This window comes from Papilio xuthus, unplaced genomic scaffold (genome assembly GCF_000836235.2).
Source record: "Papilio xuthus unplaced genomic scaffold, Pxut_1.1 DF827680.1, whole genome shotgun sequence".
NCBI classification, from domain to species: domain Eukaryota; kingdom Metazoa; phylum Arthropoda; class Insecta; order Lepidoptera; family Papilionidae; genus Papilio; species Papilio xuthus.
In genome coordinates, this window is record NW_013530969.1 from 2658638 (window position 1) to 2685248 (window position 26611).

At 32.7% G+C, this 26611-nt stretch overlaps 4 protein-coding genes across 10 annotated transcripts in view; 2 read left to right on the forward strand and 2 right to left on the reverse strand.

The window, feature by feature from the left end:
- The first annotated feature begins 125 nt into the window (after positions 1-125).
- On the forward strand, positions 126-4083 carry dbf (doublefault). Its single transcript, XM_013311252.1, has 10 exons — positions 126-349; positions 753-1033; positions 1310-1420; positions 1520-1611; positions 2049-2149; positions 2360-2425; positions 2540-2663; positions 2958-3069; positions 3148-3180; positions 3373-4083. The coding sequence occupies exons 1-10, from the start codon at positions 252-254 to the stop codon at positions 3531-3533; spliced, it is 1179 nt and encodes a 392-aa protein (XP_013166706.1). The 5' UTR covers positions 126-251; the 3' UTR covers positions 3534-4083.
- On the reverse strand, positions 3688-6956 carry LOC106117140 (decapping nuclease DXO homolog). 6 transcript variants are annotated; one of them, XR_001227864.1, is made up of 6 exons: positions 6610-6948; positions 6039-6300; positions 5323-5947; positions 4193-4735; positions 3956-4058; positions 3688-3891 (listed from the first exon to the last, which is right to left on the reverse strand). XR_001227864.1 is itself a non-coding variant. In XM_013311254.1 (3 exons), the coding sequence occupies exons 1-3, from the start codon at positions 6764-6766 to the stop codon at positions 5938-5940; spliced, it is 429 nt and encodes a 142-aa protein (XP_013166708.1). In that variant the 5' UTR covers positions 6767-6956; the 3' UTR covers positions 5323-5937. The 6 variants fall into 6 exon arrangements, 1 of the variants encoding a protein (XP_013166708.1); XR_001227861.1 differs by having other exon boundaries at positions 3688-4058; positions 5323-5509; positions 5809-5947; positions 6610-6943; XR_001227863.1 differs by having other exon boundaries at positions 3688-4058; positions 6039-6322; positions 6610-6949.
- A 368-nt stretch (positions 6957-7324) lies between these two features.
- On the forward strand, positions 7325-8484 carry LOC106117139 (uncharacterized protein CG16817). Its single transcript, XM_013311253.1, has one exon. The coding sequence runs from the start codon at positions 7517-7519 to the stop codon at positions 7988-7990; it is 474 nt and encodes a 157-aa protein (XP_013166707.1). The 5' UTR covers positions 7325-7516; the 3' UTR covers positions 7991-8484.
- Positions 8485-9108: 624 nt separating this feature from the next.
- Positions 9109-26611, reverse strand: part of LOC106117136 (CF transmembrane conductance regulator) — a 30642-nt gene continuing 13139 nt past the window's right edge. Inside the window, exons 2-25 of one of the 2 annotated variants that reach the window (XM_013311251.1) lie at positions 22545-22679; positions 20876-21080; positions 19691-19916; positions 19267-19364; positions 18739-18936; positions 17848-17974; positions 17301-17450; positions 16262-16455; positions 16026-16190; positions 15804-15941; positions 15317-15484; positions 14619-14762; positions 14250-14473; positions 14036-14166; positions 13425-13634; positions 12949-13179; positions 12758-12864; positions 12319-12442; positions 11942-12112; positions 11411-11538; positions 11132-11254; positions 10908-11030; positions 10454-10614; positions 9109-10100 (exon numbers count right to left, since the gene is read on the reverse strand). In XM_013311251.1, the coding sequence (XP_013166705.1) occupies positions 9827-10100; positions 10454-10614; positions 10908-11030; positions 11132-11254; positions 11411-11538; positions 11942-12112; positions 12319-12442; positions 12758-12864; positions 12949-13179; positions 13425-13634; positions 14036-14166; positions 14250-14473; positions 14619-14762; positions 15317-15484; positions 15804-15941; positions 16026-16190; positions 16262-16455; positions 17301-17450; positions 17848-17974; positions 18739-18936; positions 19267-19364; positions 19691-19916; positions 20876-21080; positions 22545-22679 (3955 nt within the window). In that variant the 3' untranslated portion in view covers positions 9109-9826. Of the gene's footprint in view, positions 10101-10453; positions 10615-10907; positions 11031-11131; positions 11255-11410; positions 11539-11941; positions 12113-12318; positions 12443-12757; positions 12865-12948; positions 13180-13424; positions 13635-14035; positions 14167-14249; positions 14474-14618; positions 14763-15316; positions 15485-15803; positions 15942-16025; positions 16191-16261; positions 16456-17300; positions 17451-17847; positions 17975-18357; positions 18485-18738; positions 18937-19266; positions 19365-19690; positions 19917-20875; positions 21081-22544; positions 22680-26611 lie in introns of both variants that reach the window. The other variant, XM_013311250.1, reaches the window with a different exon arrangement.

A 26611-nucleotide genomic window follows, 5' to 3' on the forward strand; every position in this document is an offset into this window, starting at 1 on the left:
AGAAGAATAATATATAAAATAATAGAATTATTATAGTAGAAGTCCATGTTATTTACTATTAGGTGTAAGTCCATTGAGAGATTGAGAGAGTAAGATATGACCCAAAGGTCTATGTTACCAGGTCATAAAATTAAAAAAAAAATAACTTGATGTGTATAGCATTTTTGAGCTGTAAATTTCGTGAATTCTCAAGCAGCATCACTTTGTGTCTAATTTCCTTTTAATTTTTATTCCTTTATAAGATTGTCGCAATGAATTCTACTAGAAGACATAGCTCCGACTACGATGATGGATTTGATGCCACGGATTGGGATGTATTTGGCGCCGACACAGATGACGGTAACACAAGGTAAACTTTGCTGTTTTTATCTACTTTAAAATCATTAAGTTCTAGTATACCATATCACCTCATTCCTCTTTCCATTATTCTATACTCCCTTTGGCACCACACTTTGAATTATGGGTATCAGTTTTGTTCAACAAAAAATCTTAACTTTTTCAATATAAAACAGTGTCTTTCACAGTACTTACTTGGTGGTGGCATAGGATGAGACACATAGAAAGTGAAAATATCTTTTTTCTGTGGTAGGTTCAGGTAGCTAATTAATGTACAAAGGCAATGACTTTGGGTAACAGTTGTTTTGATTTCTTGACAAATTCAAGTGGCTGCTTACTCATTTATCATCTTTTGCTATAAGAAAAAATTGTATATGATGGAAGGCAGGTAAATTATGAAATTATCATTGTTGTAGGAATGATCGTTATAGTAATGCATATGGTGAATACAGAGGAGGATATGGACCTATGAATAGTGCCAGTAACAGAGATGGATTTGGACCAATAAATAATTTTGGATATGGACCACCTAATCTTGTTAGTTATCCACCTAACCTGATGGGCCAAGGACCTTTTGGACCTGGTCCTCGGCCCTGGTACAATCAAGAAGATTATTATATGATGGGCAGGGGTTATGGTCCTCAAGGTCCTGTGAGACCAAGGAGATACAATGATAAAGCTATGAAATTTCTGTTAAGTAAGTAAAATCTTATTATTGAAAAATGAAATTACCACATTCAAGTATATAAAGTAAGTTTTGCTTCATACAAAGGATTAAAATTTTTAAACCTATGACAAAACTAATGTATAGGATATAGGATGTAAATATGCTTATATTTTATTATTCAGATACATTTAGAGAACTTAATGTGAGTTTGTTGTAATTTACCTAATGTTACATATTAATTATGTTCATAAATGCCGGCTGTTTGATTAACAACAATTAATTTTGTTTTCTTTATATTCTTCACAGAATGTGGGGTTCCAAAGGAAAATTTAAGAAATCTGCCAAAAGCATTGCTTGAATTAATGACTGAAGAAAGTTGTGGATTGTGCGGTCTGACTTTCAATGCATATTCAATGGGTAAGTACTTTTTCATCAATTATCAAACATTAAACGAACTTACTAGAAGCTCACTAAATTATTTTTTATTTCATTTATACTCAAATAAATTTCTTGCAGCTCGCATCCATTATGTTTCTAAAAACCATTACAAGAATAATAAGAAATGGTTAACTCAACATTCCGAAGTTGGATTACAAAACAATGCTGAGGTAATTAGATGATTTGTCAATGTGATGTTTCTCTAGGGTGTTTTGTTGACTACTGGATTCACATAAATGTGTAAGCTAGCCCTAACATAAGTGGCAATTAATGGCAATACATCACTTGTGTTTGCTGTCCACTTTACTGATGTAAGTGACAGTAAAATATCAAATGAAGCTTATGTGAACACTGTCAATGAAACCGAAACTTACATTGTAACAAATTGTCTGGCCACGCGTTACATAAACGCGTGGTTCTTAACATAGTGTATTTTCACAATGATTATACATGGGTATAGCCAATGGCTTTATATTTGTATTTAATTTTTAGATTTTCGTTAAACTTTATATTTGGGATACTTATTTCTTGACTACACGTATTTGGAATGCAATCTCCAATATATTTGATATAAAATTAGTTTTGCAATTATGAAAAACATTTACAGGTTCCTTTTAAGGCCCGTGAATTGTATTGTGAACTCTGTGATGTTCACATCACATCAACACTTCATGCTAAATCTCATTACGCCGGGAAACCGCATCGAGCGTAAGTAAATCATTTCGTTTCTTAACATTAATATAAAATACTAGCTCTTCTATACAAAAAAGAAAATCAGTGTTTTACAAGTTGTACAAAATGGCTAATTAAAATTGACAAATATGTTTCTTTAAGGTCTTATTGTATTGCAATGACTTTTATAATACAGTTTTCTGTGTTTAATTAATCGCATTGGAAAATAAACAATTCCCTTTACAGTGTTGTAGATGGTCGGAAGATGCCTCGGAACCCAATCTTGCTCCAAGAACATATGGCTTCGCGCTTGTAAGTAGAAAATATAATAAAGACAATAGTTTGCCAACATCTTTAAATACTTTATATAAGCCAAACAATTATCAAGTTTTATAAGTTTTAATTATTTTTATGAATAATTCTTAGGGAGCAGCTTATCCGGCGCGAGAAGAAAAGTTTAAAAGCAGTCGAAGATGAAAATGGCAAAGCTGAGGAAACAGCCAAAAACAGCAAGTTAGTACAGTCTGAGCTCTACTGCCAAATATGCAAGGTACATTTATATGAAAATTATATTTCTACTTTTGAGACAATGGAGAGATGCAACCTTACTATCTTAATTTTTACTAATATTATAAATGTGAAAGTTAAGATGGATGGATGGATATTTGTAAAAAACCATATCCGGAATGGCTCAACAGATCTTGATGAAATTTGACACAGATGTAGAACTTTTTATTCCTAGCGGACAGAGTCGCGGGCGGCAGCTAATCTAAAATAATTTAAATTATTTATTAGCTCCATCAAGAATGGTACTATAAATATTTTGTTGTTTTAAAACTTGCAGACCTCTGTAACATGCAGCGAGCAAATGACCCGGCATTTAAATGGTAAACGTCATTTGGCAAAAGAAAAGCAGCACATCCTGAGAATGATGAAAGGCGAATCTAAAGACGACGGTATACTATATATATATTATATTTATTTGATGTTACTTATACGCAATATTCTACCACTAAAATTTAAACTCATTTTAGGCAAAGAGAAGAGCAATAAAAATGGGGCAGAAGGTATGTAGTTGAGAATTAAATTTGCTTCCCACTTAAAACAACCAATTACAGCTTAAATTTAGTAAATATTTATATTGCTGGAACAAGATTTCAATGTCATTATATACATTCTTGAATATAAAATAAATTAAAACATAATTTATTGTAATTTTGTAGTATGTTGTGACATGTAAAGTGTTATTTACTTCAAAGGTGATAAAGTAGGGTGCGATGAAAGTGATGGTGAAGACGCAGGTGATGATGTTGAAGAAGGAAGTGGAGTTGTTGATGATCAGCAAGGAGACAACCAGAAAGGTGAAGAAGGCGATTGGGGAAATGGTAGCGGAGACTGGGATGAACCAGAGACTAAATGATAATTGAAACACTATAGAATTATACTAAAGTTATATGTTATCCAGACAAAAGAACACATTGAAGAACTTTGATTTTAGTAACTAAAATTCAAATGGAAAATAACACGGATAGATTGTTTCTACAAGCATGGTGAGTGGAAATTCACAGTAAGAGTAAAGAAATAAGAAGAATTTAATTTAGTGTAATTTTCGTATTTACAATAGAAATCTGTTGTCTTGCTGGGTTTTTCTATTGAATGCTTAATTTTTGCTATAGATACGTGCTGTAGACTTAATTTGCTTTCTCCTTGTATAGAAAACTCTGTCAGGGTGACTTCTTAGTCTTGCACGCTTTTTTTGAAAACAAATCTATACAGTCCTGTACACAAGTGTTTTTTTTTTATTTGAACCATGAATAATATGTTTACATAACACTATATTACCTTTATATATAAATTTGTAATCGGATTTTCCATGTTTGCGGAACTTCATATTTGTTGAAATAATTGTATTTACAAGATTTGTAGAGTAATGTTTGGGTTCAATCTGAAAATAAAGATGAATGGTTGAATTTTTTTTTCTTGACAAATATCAGGTGATGACTTAGTTTATATTAAATTATCATAGTTCATTGTCAGATTATCATTAGTTACAAATAACATGTATAAAAAATTGCTTACCTTTAATAAAAGATATTCCAGGTAGTTTCAAGTCTGGTATAATCCAACAAGATAATCCAAAAATGGACAAGACCAACCATTGTGGCATATTTATTTTGGAAATGAGTGTAATTGTATAGTAATAACTTTTAGCAATAATTCCTTCTTCGACGCCGTGATAAGCAGCCGTGTGTGAAACCAAACCATAGGGCTATAGAGAGCACTACCAAAAGTCCAATCAATAACACTCCTTGAACTTTTGGATCAGAAAAACTTAAGCTATCTTTCATTCCTGATTTTCCTCCCTTTGGTGCTGACGACACACTTCTCCTGAGAGAAGTGGCGCTCTTGCCCATTTTAGACATTAAGGTTATTACTCTGAATTTCTCCAGTTTGAGTTTTTTTGTATTTTATTTACTTCGAAATTTACAGTAACTCCATTTTGCTTCTTTATTATAGTGTTTTATACGGGCATTTTGTTTATTTAAAGCTACAAGAGCTTTGAAGATGTAAACTTTATCTAAAACTTTGACACATCTGTGTTTGTGTCATTTTCTTCTTTTTCTGTAGACAGTAGTGACAGATATTTGTTAATAAATTGTCATTTTAGTCAGATTGATCATAGATTATTCACCAAAAACCAATTACTGAGATCAATACAAAGAAATTGTCACATTTTATTAAATTGTTAAGCCCTCGAAAATTGTACGACTAACATTGCAGTGTGTACACTTTAAAAGATGCAATCTATAAAATAAAAAAAAAACCCCAATAGGGAAAAGGGCATAAAAGTGATGAATAACACTATGCTTTACGTCAAATTGCGTCGCTTACTGTGGGTTTCTGAGATCAAAATGTCTATATAAAAAATCATCACCTATGTCATTATCTTTGACTAAACAAAGATAACATATTTTATATGGGGTTTTCTCTCTCAGACTTCAAATCCACGGTTAGTCGTATTCATCAATCGTTCAGAATAACTTATTATTCTAGTCAATAACCAGTGTACTAAGAAAGGCTACTGTATCTCATAAACATACTCTCCGGTTTCTTATATTTAAAGAAAAATGTTTCGGAAACAGCACAGCAGAAAGAAATATATAAAAGATAATTTTTAAAAATAACATAAATAAAAACACTTTAATTACCATTATTCACATACCAGTCTGATAAAAATTCACATTTTGGATTTTCAATCACATCAATAGTTCTATTGGCATTTAATTGAAAAGTTACAGATACAGGATAAGAGTAATTTTTTGTAGTGTAACAATTTTTTATGTAAGATAAAAAATAATTTAGACAATCAATTGTCATTTGTGGGCTCCAATTATTCTGTAAACACCAAGATGTAAAATATTATTCAAGCCATGCAAGCAGTCAGGGTTTTTTACAAATGGACATAACATTTCATTGAAGATTTTTTTTTTCACTAAGATCATGTGTAGTCAATAATTTTGATGGGGGTAGTAGAATAATTTGTCACTATGTAGTACAAAATTATTCTGCTCATGTATGTTCCTGTGAGTAGTAGTTATAACATCAGCACATTATGTACATACATTATACAACTGTATAATGTTTTCTCAAAAGAAGGCCATTTAAAAAGTATCGTTAATATTTCTTTCACTTACTTGACAGTATTCAACAATATCTTCAGTATGAAACCATTGTAATCTTTGAACAATACCTTTTTCAATACGAAATCCCACCAGTAAACCTTTCAAATTTGCTAAATAACATTGACACCAACATCTTAGCAATTAAAATCTTCTACAATAACACAATCAAAATCAGAAATCAAATAGCATCAAAATTAATTACCAATAAGTTACCTACCATTATATAATATTATACTACTTACCTAAAAATATGTTCTTGTCTATAATTATCTATATGTCTGTTAGTTTTTAATTCAACATACTCATTATTTCTTAAATAGTTCAAATTACTTTCAACATTGGTATCTTCTGGTGGATTTAACACTGGATAGTTTGTGGTAAGCATGCCATCTATTTGAGCACCATAAAGTAAATTATGTGAACCCAAACTAGCATAATAAAACAAAGAAAATTTTTCATTTTCTATTACTGGTCTGTCAACTAAAGGTTTAGTATTGGGTTGATCTAAAATTAAAATTCAAGAACACTAAAATGAGATTAGTGAAGCACCAGCTGTGCACAAGAATTAAAGTTCTACATTTATTAAGAACTAGCTGTTGCCAGTGACTCCGTCCTTGCAGTGTTAAAGAAAAACTTAATTAGTAGCCTATATGTTCTTCCAGGCTATGTGCTATATCTATGCCAAATTTCAGCAATATCCATTTAGCTGTTCCTGATATACTTTCGAACAAACATCCATCCATCCCAACATCCACATTTATAATATTAAGAAATATTTACATCATACTTTTCAAACTTATCAATTGTATCTACCTGATAACAAATACTGGTCAAATTTATATCCCCAAGCACAAAACTTTTCTTTCTCTTTTGAGTGAGATTTTTTTTTCTTTGTTTCTTGAAGAGTGTCAAGTGTGCATAAATAAATGGAGTTATTATAACAGCAATGGCTCAACATTATCAAAGGCATTACACATTATACTTATTAAAACTCTTCTGTAACAAATAAAAACAATATTTTTGTTCTTAAGATCTAGATAGGTTTTCTGATCCTGAATAAATTGTAATAAAAGTGATATCATTTCATTATTATTATCAAGCAAATAAGATTTTTTATTTTTCTTAGTCTGCCAGCTGACATTGACATTTGACAGGTTGATAGTTTCAGTAACATGTCAGATCAGATGAAGGCAAAGACTTTGTTGATACAGTTCCACCCTTATTGATCGTTATTTATGAAGTATAATATAATATGTTTTTAGATGAGTCTAAGTCCCCCATTACACAATTGAAATTTTCTCCTCGGCCAATAATTATGCGGAACGTTTTATTTTTTTATGTATGGCAAAGAGTATGTTGAAGAATTGTAAAAATAAGAACGGTGTTTAATAATTTACAATCACTGTACTGTTTGTATGTGATTGTAATTATGATTCAACCTCTTTCAAGGACATTATCAATGTTAAAATCATTAAAAATATTATTTGCTTCTAAATATTAAGTATCTATGAATCTATGAGATATCAGCACTGGCAACTCAAACTGTTGTTCGATTTGACAACGATCTAGATTTGTAAATTAACTAATTTGGAACGTGACTGCACATTTCTTGAGAAAGTACCGTTAATTATTAGCTAATTATTTTGCCGGTGGGTAAAATACTTCCGCGCCAATTAATTTAAAGTCTGATCATTAAGTATCTTCTAATAGTACTAGGAAAATGACGTCGGAAATTGCAACGCCTCCATCGGTATCATGGGCGCAGAGTAATGCCCGTGTGTATTTGACTTTTAACGTTGAATGTGATAAACCAGATTTAAAAATAGAAAAAAATGCAGTGTCTTTTAAAGGAATATGCGCCCCTGAACAAAAATTAAATCAAGTTGATATACCTTTGTTTGCTGAGATAGATCCCGAAAAAAGTACACAGGTTAACAAAGGAAGACTCATTGAAGTTGTTTTAGTAAAGCACAAGACTGATGAACCATTTTGGCCTTCATTAACAAGTGATAAAAAGAAACACCATTGGCTCAAAGTTGATTTCAACCGGTGGCAGGATGAAGAAGAAAGCGAGGAAGATCTGGACCCCATGAATGATATGTTCTCAAACAAAATAGGAGATTTTGGAGATGAAGATATTGAGAAAAATGACTCGAGCTCCGGTGAAGAGGAAGATCTCCCAGATATTGAATAAACATTGCTATACATTTCCGTTAGATAAATAGACCATCTGAACAATAAATTTATTGTATTACGCTTTTTTATCATGTATGTTAAAGTAGCTTGTATTAAGAATAGGCAGTTGTTTGCACCTATGTGGAAACAATCAGCTATATACTCACAACCTGAATTTATGTGGTATTTAAAGGAAGATTTGCCATATGAGTTTTTTACTTTTTTTTAATGATAAATTGGAAATCTTAATAATCAAATTAGATAGTCATAAACAAAGATGAGTTACTAAAGAGTTTGTAATAAGTAGTTTACATATTTTATTTTCTTATTTATATGGGTTACTTTAGTGTAAAGATGGCTCTAAGTGAATGTCAACATTATTTGTTGTGGTTTTATTAGGCTACTTGTGTGAACCCTGAACTTATTCCATTGTAGGTTTTACTGCATACCTGGTGTAATTGCAATCATTGAACCTATTGCATTGTTTTTTTAAATAAAGAGAGTACAGATATATATTGTGGCTTTATTTCTTAGAATTAACCTTGGCAGCTGGCTTTAAAATGAACAATCATGTAAAATCATTTTTATTTAAATCTGTTTAAAAACTATTATTTTGTCCTCGATAAGCTTTGTTACCAATAGGGACTGCAATCTTATCCACTTATTTAGATCGGTAATGCTTTGTAACATCAACCATATAGTTAATCCAATTACATGTTTGCAGTAGCAATGTAGAAACCTAATATTATTGTTTAAAGGAAAATCTGGTTCAAAATTAAGGGTACAGTATTGACTTTGGTTAGTAGACAGAGTAGTTGTTTAGTAGGTATCTACATACTCCTAAATACATAAATGTAGTGTAGGATATTTAAGTGAATTCTACATTTCGTCATATGCTGTAAAATACGACGTTTGTGACGGTGCGCTACCTATTCGGCAGCCATACAAGGTCTGCAGTCTGCAGTAGCGAGCACCATTTAAAATCGAACTAGTCGCCTTAAGTCTATTGTAGTTCGTGTATGGCGACGTCACCGTATTTTCATACTTTTCTAATTCTTGGCATATACTTTTACTATGACTTAAAGAATATAGGGTACTCAGCTGTGATCATTTTTTTAAATGAAACGATAATTTTTTAAAGGTTTTTTATTTTGTCCGAGGTCAACCTCTATGGCAATCACAACTATCATTTTCAGTACTTATTAAAATCGTAATTAATGGTAATAGTAATAAATTAAATAACATAATTTCTTATATTACTGTACCTAATTAATAGTATATTGCTACTCCATCATTTATTCATTCACGACCAAATATAATAAAAAAACAAAGTTCTATTTACAACAACTGAATAATTCTGGTTTAAATATTACAGTGTATATACGAAAATACTATTCCTAAGTAAATATTAAGATAAAATTATATAGTTTAATATTGTTCGTACATCATCTACTACATATCTAAATATACTGAAAAACTAGGATTTGTTCATAATTTTAGTTTCGCTCCCGGATCTGCAGGAGTTAATAAATGCTAAATTAAATTCATTCTAGTGATACGTCCTTCAACGGATACCATGTTAGCCATTTAATATCGTTAAATTCATATTTCAAGATTTCAGTTCTATAATATTAAATAACTTTTTCGGGCTCTTTTATTACGATTTTAATACAGGAAAACATCGTGCCAGATAACCCGTTTTAATCCGTTAAACTTTGATACCACAAATCCTTTTAAAGTTTTTGTACATAATGTAGTACGTAAATATTTTTTTGGAACATAACTATTAACTGCATTATAGCTCACTGAATAACTTATTCCTAAAATACTATTCTACGTTATAAAAATAGTTATTTTATTCTATCACTCCGCCGCTGTCGAGGAAAGTGTTTTTCGCGATTTGGTGAAGTTGTGCGGACATCGTTTCGTTTGTTTCTTGCACCATTTTTGTGAAGTAACCATTTGGATTGTTCAGCAAATGATAAGGATGATCAAACTCTACCAGTCTTCCGGCATCCATGACCATAACCCTGTCGGAGTCCATTATGGTGTTCAGACGATGAGCAACCGTCAACACTGTGCAGTCGGCGAATTTTTTCCTTATCGTTCTCTGTATGAATTCATCAGTTCTGGAAAAATAAACAAAATGAGAATTAGAATAGGGAGTGCCTATTTTAATTAGAATTACAATAGAAAGATTTGTTTATTAGTTTCTATACATGTTTTTTTAACTCGATGATTTCTGGCTTTACAATGTCAGCTAAATAACGTGTACATTGGTAAAAAAAGCTAATTCGTCACATTGTTAAAAAGCAGAATCTACAATAAGTTTTTATTAATAAAAGTTTTAAGCAGTGGAAACTCGGTTTGTGTGAAAATAATATTCTTACGGAATGTACCCTATGTAACCAAAGTTGTTTCAATCTGGCATAAATTCTCGAAGGACCTCCGTACTTACAGTTAATGCAAGCAAATTACTTACTTTGGATCGACATTCGCAGTAGCTTCGTCCAATACGAGGATACGGTTTCCGCGCAGGATGGCGCGTGCGAGGCATACCAATTGCCGCTGACCCAGTGAGAAGTTTGACCCTCCTTCTGACACTTTGAAATCTAACGCTGGGATTGCTGCCTTCAAATCAACCTAAAAAAATATAACTTTAAATTACTCTTATTGTAGCACTTGGTTGGTAAAGTAGTTCTCAAGGGTAAGATTAGTATGGGAAATCTACACGAAGCGGTGCACGGCTATGAGTTAAACAAGTGGTGTTTCAGTTAAAAAATATTTTTTCTTAAGTTAAATATTAGCAGATTTTTTTACGTAAAGTAATATATCTTGTACCGTTCCAACGATGTAATATAGATAAGATAAAGAAGAGAGCCTATGTTATTTTTTGTTACCGAGTAAATTTTTATTAGACACTAAAATTAACTTACGGCTTCCAAAGCTTTCCACAATTGCTCATCTTCATAATTATTAAAGGGATCTAGATTATAGCGGACTGTTGCTGAGAAAAGTACCGGCTCTTGTGGAATGATGGATATTTTCGACCGTACTTCCTGTAAAAATAAATAATATAATTAAAATTCTAATAACACGAAACGGTTACGAATATCAATTAACATGGTGATATATTAAGATTATTGAATTAATTTTTTACCTGTAGGGAAAGTTGAGATGTGTCTACGTCATCTATGAGGACTTCTCCTTCGACTATTGCTAGCCGGAACAGAGACGATATGAGAGAGGACTTGCCAGCGCCGGTACGGCCCACAATACCCACCTAAGATTAAGCAAAAAAGATTACATCAAACTTTTCAATATTATTTTTTGAATGTTAATAAGTTATGTCGTAACTAAATCGATCCCCATTTTTAATGTTCGTGATTAGAGCTGAAACTAAAAGCTAAAAAAATGTTAAGAATATTTGTTTGCATACCTTCCAGCCTTTTTCAATAACTAAGTTTAGATTTTTAAGAACAGGTAAATCTTCAGGTGTGTACTTCATGTAACAGTTACGGAATTCAATACGTCCTTGCCATGGCCATCCTTTTGGTGTTTCTTTTGCTGTAAATAAAAATATTTGTTATTATTTAAATTACTCACAAAAGTTAAAAAAAAACATTTAAGTTATATAAATATACATAAAATGAAGCGCACTTGTTAGTTTATTGCTCTATTCATTTTGTAACTGAACTGACAACTGACTTTATTGCATCCACTATTTTGGTAGATACTATTTTGGTAGATGGGAAATTTAATTATTCTACTATTACTAACCAACATTTTAGATAGATATTTAGGATAGCGATTACAGTTACACAAAATTACAAGTTAGCGGGCAACCTTAAAGATTGAAAAGGTACTGTAAGAAGAAGAACAGATAAATCTATCGTTACAGCTACGATTGACATAAGTGATATTTAGGTATAATGTTAAATACGAATAGCAATTAATTTCAATGAATTACCTCCTTTGTCCCACTGCGGTTCCCGTTCGATATGAGTGTACTGCAGGATTCGCTCAACGCTGGTCATCTGTGATATTACTTCTGCAGTCTGTCGCACGCCGAATTGAAGCATCCCAGTTAGGATAAGAGTTTGGGAAATCGCCAAGCCAACGTTACCAGAGAAAATGGTTTCTGAAAAATAAAATCGAGTTACAACAGTTTCTCAATTAATGAACGAAATTAAGTATTTAATTCGAATTAAATTCAAATTAACGTGGTCAAATTAGAGACAAGGTATCAATTTAGCAAAGATTTTTTAGCAATTATAAAGCTTTTGTACGTCAAGTTAAATATAAGGTTAAAATTAAATTAGTGAATCTGCACATTTGTATACTAACTGCTGTCAATGACGAGGAAGGCGACGATAACAATAGTAAGGTAGAGGACGCAGATGAAGTCGAGCCAGAAGCCGAGCGTGACGCCGCTCGCTAGGTAGCTGCTCCACGTTGAGGTATGTATATCCTGGAAGACACACATGTTTTATTATAATATACGCATAACCTAATAACATAGACATGCTTTTTTGAGATACCAAAATAGTTAGTTACAGTTAATTACAATCTATCTGTGAGATTCCACAGATGAGATAACAAAATGTTTATTACAAGTTTTTCGGTTATGGAGTGTCACCATTTAATACACAATATAAAAACTGAAACGAAACAATATGTTTGGTGAATACTATTTATCAGGTAGCCGTCTATTCCTATATGGTACTCTATGTAAAACTCTCGAGGACCATTCTAACATTTACAGATATTCGTAAAAGTATCTCACCTGGAAACGATCGAACTCTTGAATTAATCTCTGTTGGGCTCCAGAAGATCGAATTGTGCTAATACCATTGAGTGTCGCAGACATGTGAGAGAATACAGGACTCCGAGCTAAAAGTCAAATGTTAAATTAATAGTCAACGCGAAATAAATAACTGAAAGCACTAAATTATACTTTTAAGATTTAGTACATACTTGTTCCCTCTAATCGCTTGATGGACTGCGCAGATTTCAAATATATTTGTAGTATGGTGTAGAACAAGAGTAGGATGATGGTGGTAGGGAGTAAAGTCCATACGAGCGCTGCGGCGTTCAGCGCCAAAATGCTGAACATCACCAAATAAATCTGAATACATTCCAGCAGGAACCGCGGCAGGAGTTCATCGAGGGCACCAATGTCTTTCGAGAAACGATTTAAAATACGACCTGAAAGAAAAGAGATTATAAACTAGCTATCCAGATATGTATTATGTTTGTAGCGTGAAAATTTGCTTTTGCAATAAGTCAGGCGCTTATGAACCCTTAGGAAAGATATCAAAAAAGTGGATTAGTAATGAGGCTAATACAATTCGTTATCGTTATTAATAAAACTATTTTATAATTTGAACCGACTACTAAGAATTGATGATTCCTCTTTCATGAATGTAATTGCAATCCGTTAATTTTAATACCTGAAGAATTAGTGTCAAAGAAACGCATGACGCCTCGGAGCATAGAATGGAACATATCATTGTGGAGATTCCTGGATGCCGTCATGCAAACTTTGAAGAACATGAATGCGCGAGCCGTGATGAAGAAGATACAGCACACGATAAGTGCGCTGTACACATATAGGTACTGAGCAGTGTCCAAAGGCCCGATGTATGCGTGAATGTTCAGATCTGAAAACAAACAATTTTTTATTAAATTTTGATCCTCATTTGACGTAAAATTGTTACAATGACTTCACTTCAATAGAATCCAATTGCAGACCGTTTCAAAGGATCAGTCTTGTGATTGTGGGAAATACGTAGGAAGCGAAGCATTTTATTCTTTGGCAGTTCAATATAAGACGTACTTTATAGCTTTTATTTCGATAAAAGGAACAAACATTGCGAGAATTTGTACTCTACAAATTCTTAGAGAGATTATCAAGGTACGTATAGATTTGTAGGTATAGAGCAAAAACCAATTGAATGATACTTTACTGTGGTATGGATTAACATTTTATGATTTTAATATTTGCTTACAATTAGAAAAAGATTAAAAGTTAAGCTTTGTACATATTTTGCGATTAAAATACCTGGTTGTACTTCGATGCCGGAGAAGTAGTTCAAAATGCTAAAGGTACTGTTTGCAGTGGCTTGTGGTCGGTCGTAGTCATTCATTGTACTGTTAGATTCTCTTTCTTTTTGTCTCGTTACTTCATTTGTCCTATAACAAAGATGTAAATCAGATGATGCAAATAAAAAAGTATTTATAAGTCTTTGTTTCATTGGCTTAGTGACGTCGCTTACCAGAAAGTGACCCAGTAATCACACAAAGTGGCAGATAGTTGTCCAATGATTAGCAAAAAGACCATGAATATCAATCTTGGACTCTTTCCTCCAGCCCTCAAGTATGCTCCGTAGACATGCCAGCCCATAGACCCTGACTCACGCTGTTCTTCTTCCATTTCTTGCGCTGGTATCTCGCATCCAGTGGTTGATTCGGTTAGAGACGGCCTTCGGGTTGTAGATAACTATAAAATATAAAATTATTTGAATCATGGTGAATAGAAAAAATAGTTCTAGTAAGAGATCCGTAATCAATAAGGAAGAGAAAAATAAGACAAAAACATAGATATTTGATTTTTTTTAATTTTTTTAATATTTTTGATAACTTACCCTAGCTGAAGTGCGTCTAGACATTGGCAGAGGCTTTTCATTCTCGTTAGTGTTATTCTCATCTTGCAGGGAAGAGAGTAGTACCGCAAAGTCTTTGCCTGATGTAATCAATTCATCGTATGAGCCCTTAGCTTCTATCGAACCCTGTTGAATTAAAATTATTTAGTTTTGTAAAGCTTATATTTCGGTTGAATAGATTTCTTTTTTCTTGCCACTTGTTTGTTATTATTTTCTTCATCGTATTAAGCGTTACATTATAAAAACATTTTTAAAAATATAGTTCTATTAAAATAGAATTGGATAAGTACTGATTTGTTTATAATAAAGTGCTACGTAGTAACATAAGCTCAATGACCTTAAATAAATTGTATGGTATACTAATGGCGTAATAAAGTTGACGTGATCACCGGCATCACGTTACACGTTAAAAATATTCCAAGACGTTTCGAGAATCTTAATAAAGCAACTTAACATTACCTATATTGTCATTAATTATTAAATTATTACCGATGTATTTATTATATATTTCATCGCAAATTAATAACAGTAGAATCAGATATTTCCATGAATAATAATGTCATAATTTTTTAAAAAATCAGACACAAAGTAGAAGATCGCGGGTTATGAGAAGAAGGTTACGCGCAACAAAGCGTCTAATCGTTTTTCGTTACAATAAACATCATATCCTATTAACATACGTTGTTCATGATGACGATGTAATCAGCCGCCTTGAGGTAATGCAGCTGGTGTGTGACTAGCACGCGCGTGGTGTGTCGTAGGTAGCCTGTGATGCACTCGTTGAACAGCTGCTTGCCCACGTGTGCGTCCACTGCCGACAGCGGGTCGTCCAGCAGGTAGATGTCCGCCTAGTAATTAAGACATTATTAAAACCCGATCATAAGTAACTATCGATCGAAGGAAATTTTGAAATGTTTGTAGCAGTGTAAACTAAAATATACTCTCAGAAGTCTGTTAGTCAGGAACGACAAATGGGTGGGCGTCCTTGTATCTAAGTGGAAGGTTACCATTCTGTTATTAAAGGAAAAGTAACAGCAATAATATGCCCTTGACTTAGAACTTGTAACCACAATATTGACATTGGATATCGTACTACAATGGTATTGGTACTCGCTCAGTGCTAACCCTGAATACTACCACTGCTAACTAGTTCGATCTGTAATGTACCTGTCTGTAGACCGCTCGGGCGAGGTTGATCCTCGCGCGTTGTCCGCCAGACAAGGAGGCGCCTCTCTCGCCTACCAGTGTTTGATCGCCGTGTGGGAATTGTTGGAAGTCCTTTTGTAGAGCACAAACTTTGACAACCTAAAATTATAGTAATATTAATGCGTGAAAACGGGATACATCATTTTTAAATACAGGATGTAGAAAATGAATCTGACATCTTACCTCCTTGTATTTTTTAGGATTGTACGGTAAACCAAACAGAATATTTTGTCGCACGGTGGCTACAAACAGCCATGGTTCTTGGCAGGCATAGGACAATGGGCCGGAGAGGTGCACGCGGCCTTGAGTGGATCGCAGCTCGCTTAGAAGAAGTTGAAGAATAGAACTCTAAAATCATAAATCTTTGTTATAATCTCAATGGTAAATTAGAACTCAACAATGCATTCGAAAGTATCTACCTTTCCTGAGCCAACGGATCCAATGATAGCGCAAAGCTTTCCTTTTGGTACTGTCAGGTTGATATTACGGAGCGTCATCGGACCCTTATCCGACCAACTAGCACTCACATCTTGTATCTGTATTCCCAGCTCAGGACTCAATGGTAGAGTAGCCAGCGCTTGATTCATTAATCCTTTCTCGCTGCATTCAAATCCTGGTGTCGAAAGTGAAAAGCAATGTACAATGTGCAAATTCAATTAGATTGCATTGCATTAAGAAAGACTGAATTATTCGTAACAGATAGTGTTACATTTAAAGGATATATAAAATCAGCGAATGTATTCAGCGAATTAATTTTGCATATAACATCGTTTGCTTTGTATTCGCATTGTGTTACAGAAAATGTAACAATGTGAAATTGTTTAAAGAAACCTCGTCCCATGATTTTTAAGTCGAGCGTTGGAAAGATCGGGTATCTATTAGAGATATGCTTTAAATGATTACTGTTTAATTGTATTTTATTGTATGGGACTTTGAATTTTGTTTAAAAGTTGGGGTCGTCGCACTCGTGACTTAAATGCTTGGTGTGAAAACGAAAGATCCGAACGCTTTCCACGTCTATCGAAGCATGTTTAAATTTGTACACGTGATGACAATTTGTAATTAGAGTGAGAGTGATATATTTTTAACTTGGTTACGTTAACGCGTCTCATGTATGCGTAAGCATATGCTATGCAATGCACCTGATCTTGGTATATTTAAATACTGATTTGTTTTATTAATAAATCAGATGTAAGAGATTATCTTATATACATAATTTTATAATGATTATATTTTGCGTTGTCGCCAAGACAAGGTGATACGACGTGACGAATATATAAATTAATGGAATTGTACTCGGAATTTAAAACATATCTTGTATGTCAGATCTACACTTTAGTTGAATTTTTAACAGCAGCAATACTTTATGTTTCACCATTGTCAGCAAACGAAATTGTCATTAAAATCATGTTTGAGAATCATAAACAAGTTACTCGTAAGTTTTGGGAACAAACATACCTGGATTAAAGATTCCATCCTCATCAATTTTCTTGAATGTGTCCGAACAAAGATCTATTTCACCTAAATTATTATTTTTCTTTTGTTCAACTCTTTGCACGAGCTTAGCAATATCAACGTCGGGAACGCTTCGAAGATCTTCGCGTTCATCTGTACATTATCATAAAAAAAACAATTAAATTTAATTTCCTCAACAAATATTTCCAGACCAAACCACTACTAAATGACATCTACATTAACTAAATAAGATTTAATTAGCAAATAAGTTTAAATAATATTATTCTTTGTAACACCAACTAACAGAATAAAATGTCCATAAATACATTAATCATGAAAACATAAATGGTAATACTTGTACAGGCAGCATTGGATGCATTGTTAACATTCCCACGCTGAAGGTGTTAGTGTTTAATAGTAATGACAGTACGCAGCATTGTTAATACATAGCAAACATAGAATTAAAATTTTTAAACATCGAACAACAACCGACGACACTTCAGGACTTCACACGACAACCATTTTGTAAACCGACTTGGTGCAATCGTACCCAATAGTAAAAGAGCCTGTATACGAAGTACGGAAGTGTAGGCCTCCATCGATTGTGAAAGTGTCATCGGCAAGACGATGGCTACAGTCGCTTGCAGTATGTTGAACATTTGAGCCATGGGGAAAGCCTGCGAAAATCAATCGATTTCAATAACATTCACGACACACGATCAACATTCAGATTTGGCTAACGTGATGATTTACATTTAACATGCTTCTTAACATTCATACTTCTACCATGCACTTTTCATACACCAAAACTTGTTGACATTCAAAAATTCCGAAGTTATCTTTGGCTCTCCCAGCTGTAGCTATAAAAAATTTGTTAGATCATTCCAGGTTATAGTAGCAGTATTAATAATCCTTAAATTAATTGTTATCAGACATTATTTCTATTATACACTACAATTACGTTATTCGAGTCAGAGCTATAGTTAGGACTCGTGATACATTGGAAGGGTTAATGCATGTCATGCATAGATACTCTGCGCAGTCCACATCGGGCTCTCACCAAATAACATGAACGCTTCGAGCCGCTGCACAGATATTAACGCTTCTGCCAAAAACGACACAGCGTTTGACATTATAATCGAAAGTGTCCCTTGGAGAGTGTTGTAAAATTGCGCTAAAGGAAATACCTGTAATTTAGAACATTATTTATACCTTTTTTAAGGTGCGATCACACGTATTGTAACTGACAGAATACAATACACCAGTTTACGTCATTAAGAAAAATATACAATAGGTACAATTTTGGATCAATCCCTTCACATTTTATTGGTTTTCTGATTTTTAACTTTAATCTTTGAATTTTTGGTATTGTCAGCTGAATAATTTGGTATGTTATATTGTGTCAATAAAAAAATAAAATATTCTTATTGGTATAACTTACGATGTCAGCAGTAACTTGGTAGCCGAGTAATGAGTAAGAGAGTAGCGTTGTGTAAAGCGTCAGCCGTTCCGTAAACACCATGAAGCTGAGGTACACACCGCGGAGGTATGAAGCAGAAGTTACGCATTTGATTTCGTTCTTTCTTGCCAAAGCCACGACTTTTTCAAAAGGTTTCTCCCAAGCGTACATTTTAATGACCTGAAAAGGTATAAAATGCAGTTTAAGCCACTATGCTATCTAGCTTTGGAGTGTGGATTTATTGTCACGTGGTAATATCGACAAAAACAATATCTTCTAAAACGCTTCCTCCTCATAAAAACCGAGTCAGCTGTATTGACACTAGGCATTAACATTAAAGTACCAAAAGGATTAAATCAGGAAGTGAACGCATACAAATCGTGGAAAATGTATCCCAAATTTTTCGTATTTGCCGATATTCATAGATATTAGGGGTTCTCTAGTGCATTTCCCTCTTTCTACGAACGCATGTACTTCTATAACAAGGAACTAATAATGTTATAATATTACCTGCATTCCGTTAATGATTTCATCCATAATGCGCACTCGCTCATCCGTCTTGCAAGCGGTCTTCATACGCAAGCGAGCAGCCAACTTGCTCATATATGCTGGAATAAAATGTCAAAAGTGTACCTCCTCCATCATCTGTACTCAATTCAATACTCAACTAACTAAATATACGAATAATTATTCCAGGTAACTTGCTCATAAAGATATGTTCTTTTTATTTTAAGTATTAAATTACTAAGCGAGAAACAGTGCAAAAAGAAATTTTGGAAAGTTTTAATTTTTCGCTTCTCGGTTACAGTTAATGTAAATTGGTGTGTTCTGTTTAACAATTTCACGAGTAATATAGATTAAATTTCAAACATAGTAACTGTTTAGAAGCAAAATTATGAATATTATTAGATTTTTGAATATTTGCGTTATTTACATTGTACGGGTATGGTTTGTAGAACAATTCCAACGACGCCGACGACGGCTGCGATGCCGATCTTGGAGTAGATGAGGTAGCAGACGAGGACGACTTGCAGAGGCAGCAGCCAGATGAAGTGCGTATAGATGAAGGCGTAGTCGAAGCGGTTTACATCGTTAGACAGGAGGTTGACGACCTGTCCCGCCGTTGTCTGTGCTAGCGCTCCGGAGCTCATGCGCATCACCTAACAAAAACATAAGAGTTATAATACCAAAACAACTCCTCGTAGTATTTTGTTTCTGCTAGTACAATCAACGCAATATCCTATATATATATATAATCCTATAATACGGATTTTTTTTTCATTTTTTTTAATCGTTTTAACGGCTCGGAACTTTATATGAGTTGCTGCGTAGAACACAATTTTAGGTGAGTCTGGGCGTATAAAAGATTGATAATTGACGATCTATAAATGTAATTATCTTCATATAAATGTGTTTGTATATTAGTGGATGTAAGTTTGTCATTTTAACCACCTCCAAAAAGGGGTGGTTAAAAATTCTTCGTTATGTTTTTTCTCGATAAAATGAGTATAACTATTGTGATAATTTCTTTGGTATGAAAAAAATGAACTTTTTAATTGTAAAAGATAATAATGAGACAGGTAGACAAAGCAAATAAGCAGCCAGTATTACGCCATCATTATGTGTTATCTTGTCTAAAGGATTAATTTACCGTGTTGACGAAGCTTATCTAGTTAACTTTGTCTTCGTGCAAAAAATGTGAAACTTCGTATACTGTTATATAAAGTACATTCCGTAAGATTGTTGTAAATTATTACTCATTAAAAACGCAAGACGATGTTTTAGTTATGCAAAATGTTAATTTAACTGTTCACGTCCGTAGAAAAAGTTAAATTTTATGTTTATTTAGTAAGATCGCAATGCGAGATTATTTGTATTAGATTAATTTCGTATACTATTTATTTCTTGAAGTAGAAGCAGTTGAAAAATAAACCTTACAAATACTGGCTCGATTGACAGAGATATGTTTTATATCCGCTTTAGAGAGATTTTAGGGACAGTTCTTATTAATTAAAACCATTTATAACATTATTCATAGATCACAAAAAATGTTGCTGTATTTCCCACTACGTACGTTCTTATCAAAAGAAATGTAAACATTTGTGATGTAATAACTTACCTTTCTATAAATGAGTGAGCAGGCAGCGATGCGGACCTTCATGCCGAACTGTTGCGTCGAGTAGGTGCCGTGGTGGTTGAAGAACGCGACCAGAAGGGACATGACGATGACGGCCGAGGCGCAGTACACTGCCTGGTCGTACGTCATTGTCGAGCCTGGTTCCCAGTAAGCCAAGAGCATACTCAACGCAACCGGTTGGAAGGGTCTGGTGATAACATTGATTTATTATAAAACTGTAAAACATATATTTTCTTCATGTTATTACAACTTTGATTAAGTGACAAGTCGTCTCGTCTATAATTCATGGGTCACCATTACCTTATCACCAACAATTATAGTACATTTTTGTTACACTTACAAATTCGTAAGTAGCAGCATTTATCCTATGTTTCTACAAAGATGTCAATATTTATACATATTTTGGAACACTTCTTAAGGAACCAGACGTAAACTGGATGCGTAAATCTATTAATCTCAATCTGACGGTTACTACTTGATCTGTCACAATCACGTCATGTTTGATGAACATTGTTACCTGACATTTGTAACGGCAGACGTGAAATCTTTGCACAACTAGTTAATAGTCTTGCTGCTTTGTTATTCAAAGCTTGTTAAATAAACTACAATGTTGTAGAATATGAAATGCATAATATCAAAATAATATACTCTTTGTATTTCGTAGTTATAAAATAGATGAGTTTTTCAAACGTGTATGCTATTTTTTTAGTAACCCTCATATCGCTTTATGTAAGAACACTTTAGAAGTTCTCTACCAACATTAGCGTATTAAATATAAAAATATTACTGCTTTAAATTTTTTAGCGCTGTTTTAATAACGTTAGTTATGTTATAATCTATATAATTAAAAACCACGCGAGTTAAAAAGACACGTTTTTTTAACTGAAATTTATTATATTTATTCATTTTGTCGAAAAATTGAAGTTTCTAGGATATCTTCCGTGATTGATAAGGCTTTATTGCATACCTGACTACGTTTGTAATTATTTTAGACAACAAAACCTTATTTGCATATTCACACGTTAAACATTTTTAAAAAATATATAAATATTTAATAAAAATTAGCTAATGGCAAATAAATGTAGCTAAATGCAGCTGAAAGAATTCAAGGTTAAAAGATTGCGGTTGTCCTGTTTGTCTAATGTTAAGAACCAACATAAGGAAATGCATTTAGCTCCAATGTGAAGTCATCATATTAAAATGATTAGACTTCAAAAACTAATGGTATTAAGATTTTTCTTACTATAAATTAAATACAATTTTATACTATTAAAAAAAACTGTTGCAAAATTTCTCACTATTAAATACAATTTTAATTTTTAAGAAGGATTGTAGGATTCATAATTTCATTATCTCTAACTTATCTTTAATCAGCAATTCATGTTAAAAATTTGTGAGGGTTGATTCAACTGTTTAGGCAAAATTGCGCACACGATAGCTGAGACACATGTACAAACCAACAATCATGTATACGAGTATAAACAGAGGCATTAAGAAAAGCCTCTTGACAGTCACGTAAAAATAGCAATTCGCGTAAAAACGAGAATCGTAGCAACTGATGTAATATGTACTAACACAAGGTGATGTGCGATGTTAATAAATAGCACAGGTATATTGTTATGTACTTAATAAATAATTAATAGATTATTACTTGAGGATGAGGGCTTGAATGAAAAACATGATGCCGGAAGGAGCGTAGCTCAACCAGAATGCCTTGGTCATCGCGCGGAGAAGCGACGGTTTCCGGCCCTGTTTGCTCGCCAAAGCGATTTCTTCCATCCATTTCCTGTAAACAAATATGTCGTGTAAATTATTTTGTATCTTTATTGATATTACTCGTACATATAATATGCAGTAGTTGTAATATTTCAAAACGATTACTACTTTTTTGAAGGTTACGAACGACTGATATTCTAACCATTTAAATGAATGAGTGAAATATAAAACTGAATATAAAATAAGAGGGTAAAAATAAAAATGTGTGTAGTCTACAACGCGTTAGCATTTTGACAGTCTTTTTTTATTTAGTTTTATAATAATACCTACACCTATAATAATAATAGTGCCCAATCACAAATGTCAATGCAAATAATAAAAGAACATCTGTTGCTTAGCCGCCGAGAGGAATGCATTATTTTTTTTTAATCTGTAGCCTCTTTATTGCTTTTTACTTTATTTGAAATACCTTCGACATTTAATATGCAAATAGTTGAAGATGTATTTGATAATGATATCATTTTCACGTTTGACTTTTGAGTATCATGTATCTGGTAAGTGATCATCATATTGATGGAATAACAATCGTTGCTTTGAATTATAATGTAAACTATGAAGTATATTTTTATATCCTAGAACTGGTTAAAGTTTGACAAGTTGGAGATAAACATGCTAAATGGAATAGCACATGCGTGCGCTTACGCTGTGTTGTGACATTGTCACAGTTTTTTGTGGTACTGTTGTGTTGGTTATCTAAGTTGCTTATACTTAAAAAAACATCAATTTTATTTACGACATCAGTAATTGGTACGGTTGTAACAACCGTATTAATCGAAAAACATTAAATCGTGTTGGAGTAAATTATTACAGAAAAATGCATTATTTTTTAGGGCTTTATTTTTTTAATTAGTTAAAAGTTACCACGGAGTAAATGGTTTAAAATAAGTAAAAAATAAAAGAGTAATGTAATGAGTATGATGATAAAAAAAATAATTTTACATGCAATAAATCTATGAAGTCATTTACAAATAAGTTGTACGCACACACATAATTAATTATATCTCGTTCAGTTCCGTTAATTGTGTTTTTTACAAACTAACATTTTATGTAAAATATTTTGATTGTCTTTTGTTTTCCTCGGTAAATAAACATTTAAATTAAAAAAAAAGTACTGTAAGAATAAATCAAATTATGAAAGGTTTTTTTTTAATTTGAGAAAGTGAAACGTTTCCCACATAATCCATTGGTATTAATTACCATTCAACATTACAACACGTGACATCGGCTGGGGGAAGCAATAACATAAATATTGATGTAGTGGTCGTTGATTGGATCCAAGGTAATGTTTATGTAATTATGCTGGTAGCACATGGTAACTTTATTACGTCAATGTTGAATACATGGCGTCATTAACAACTCTATATTATATTAATGTGAAAAATCACATGACACAATACTAATTATGTTAAACATTGTAAATTCTTAGACCTTAAAATATAATCGGAAGAGAGAGTAAAGAGATACAAATGCACAGTACAAATTATAATTTAATTTATAAATCAGTAGCTGTCGCCTGTGACTCTATCAGCGCGGAATTTAAAAAAAATAATTAATAGGCTATGTTCAACTTCTATACCAAATTTAAACAAGATCCATGCAGGCGTTCTGGACATAAGTTCTAACAAACATCCATCCATCCGTCCATCTAAACATTCGCACTTATAATGTTAGTAAGATTATTCTGGGACATGAAAACAAAGTTGGTAACCATGATAACAATAAAAAATATTATAATTATAAAAGAAAATACAATAAGCCCGACTGACTGTATCTCTATGATAGTATGGGGAAATACTTTTTTTATTAAATTTGCGAATTTAATAAGCAGAAACAAACACTAATTAGTTTAATGCCTGAGTATCTCTGATCTTAAGATTTAGTACTGAGTGTTGCAGCGAGGACGAAACGTTCGTAAAAAATCAAACCGTGTTAAAGCTCATAAGCAGGTTTTGATGTCATGGAGCTTCAATGTACTCGTATGCATTTTTTGCTAGCCTTTAAATTTGAATCACATCATTCAGTTATTGAAATATATAACTGTGCCGAGTTGTATTGATGTTTTTTTTATCTTCCTCATATGCCATTGAGTACTTTTTATTATTGAAATTAGTTGTAGACAGTGATTTCCCCCATTTATTGAATGAATGAATGAATTAAAAAAAATAACACTGAAATTTTTAAACTGCATAACTTGATAATTATCAAGATTTTACAAAAGACAGACAGATTACAGATTATAATTTATCTGTTTTAAATTCATATATTTAAAGTCTATAATTAAGTACATACACTTAACGATAGGCAATTGCTTAAAAAATAAGTTTTTTTACAGAAACTATTTCTAAGACATTTTTCTTTATGACAAAGGGTCATATTGATTAGATTACTGTTAAGTCAATGTGTGTGAAGACGAATTTATGAAATAATAAATGAAAGTGATTAAAAAAAATTATTAGGTCAAATAAACAGTGAGCAAAACCGTTAATGTTTCAAGTGTTCTTATACAAATATTGGCCGCGTTTTTATTGACTCTGTACACCTCTAGCCTAGAACCACTAACCGGTATTAGTGTTATCAGTTCATTGATCGGTACTTACATGACACACTTGTGTCATTCTTTTACTTGCCAATACAAATCTGTAGTCAAAAAAGATGGACTGAATGACTTGTTCGGTTGAAGTTAACAATATTGTGGTTTTTATTTTTTAGTAATCATTCTTCTTTTATTTTTAATAATTTTTCGTTTAATAAGAAATTAAATCTTTATAAATATTAATGACATGTAAAAAAAAGTGAAGCCGTTTGTATTCGTATAATATGTATGTGTTTTTCAAACAATATCCGATTCAGGTAGTTAAACATAACAACATACGTGTCTGCAATATTTAACTAATAATCTTACTAATTCTTACTAATCTTACTTCTTACTAATTATAAATGACAATGTTTGGATGGATAAATGGATGGATGCATGGATGGATGTTTGTTTGAAGGTATCCGGAACGTCTAAACGGATCTGGCTACGGATAGTATGGAAGCTGGAAGCTACTTATTCAGTTTTTTTTTTAATTTCGCGCGGACGAAGTAGCGGCTGACAGCTAGAAGTACAGTCAGCGTCATATAGATCGTCACAGACAAGATATTCAAATATATAGGTACACCAAAAGTATTCAATTATATCGGTACAACAAAAGTCCTCAAAATAATAGATACATTCACCCTGCTCAAATACATCGGTACATACACAGCGTCAAATATATGAGTACATGCAAGATGCTCATAAATATCGTAGCAGCCACAGCGTCATAAGTAACGAAGCAGTCAAGGTGCGCAAAAATATCGGTACATTTGACAAAATTGAACTCTATCTCTATATACTTGTGATACAATTTGGAATAAACTACTTCTGTTACATTCATTTGACACTTTGTATTAACATTCTAAGTTGTCCGGAAAGTTCGTTCTGATTTTCGATATAAAGCTTACAATAGACTGTAGCTGAAGTGGATTCATTTTCGGATTTCCACCATTATCAAACGTCACAAAAATTTCTATATTGTGAATAATTTCATTTCATTGGTTGAGATAAAAACTAATTTTTAAAATTTTATCCAATAATAAAAGACGTTTTAGGTATAGAGTCGTACCAATATAATTTAAAACCATTTCCAAAAAATTAAGAGAACAGGGTTTCAATTTTCCTTATAAAGCGGCACGAACTTACTGGGCAACCCAATATTTTTCTTCTCCTGTCATAACGCTTAAATATAAAAGTTTGTCACGCCGAATATGACAGATACGTATTAACTAATATAACATTTTGCCTTGTCACGATATATATAATACTAGATTGGCGCAGTATTCTAGTATGTTTGCCGTAATATGTAAGTTTACCGGTTCGAATCTCAGGCTACTTTTTTTCATTTTATCAATCACGGGGTT

Excerpts from the sequence above, each read along its gene's own strand:
- dbf (XM_013311252.1), top strand. The coding sequence starts at position 252 with ATGAATTCTACTAGAAGACATAGCTCCGACTACGATGATGGATTTGAT. Across the intron at positions 1,034-1,309 it reads AGCTATGAAATTTCTGTTAA|AATGTGGGGTTCCAAAGGAA; the intron begins GTAAGTAAAATC and ends TATTCTTCACAG. Across the intron at positions 1,421-1,519 it reads TTTCAATGCATATTCAATGG|CTCGCATCCATTATGTTTCT; the intron begins GTAAGTACTTTT and ends AATTTCTTGCAG.
- LOC106117140 (XM_013311254.1), bottom strand. The coding sequence starts at position 6,766 with ATGCCTTTGATAATGTTGAGCCATTGCTGTTATAATAACTCCATTTAT. Across the intron at positions 6,301-6,609 it reads TGACCAGTATTTGTTATCAG|ATCAACCCAATACTAAACCT; the intron begins GTAGATACAATT and ends TTTTAATTTTAG.
- LOC106117139 (XM_013311253.1), top strand. The coding sequence starts at position 7,517 with ATGACGTCGGAAATTGCAACGCCTCCATCGGTATCATGGGCGCAGAGT.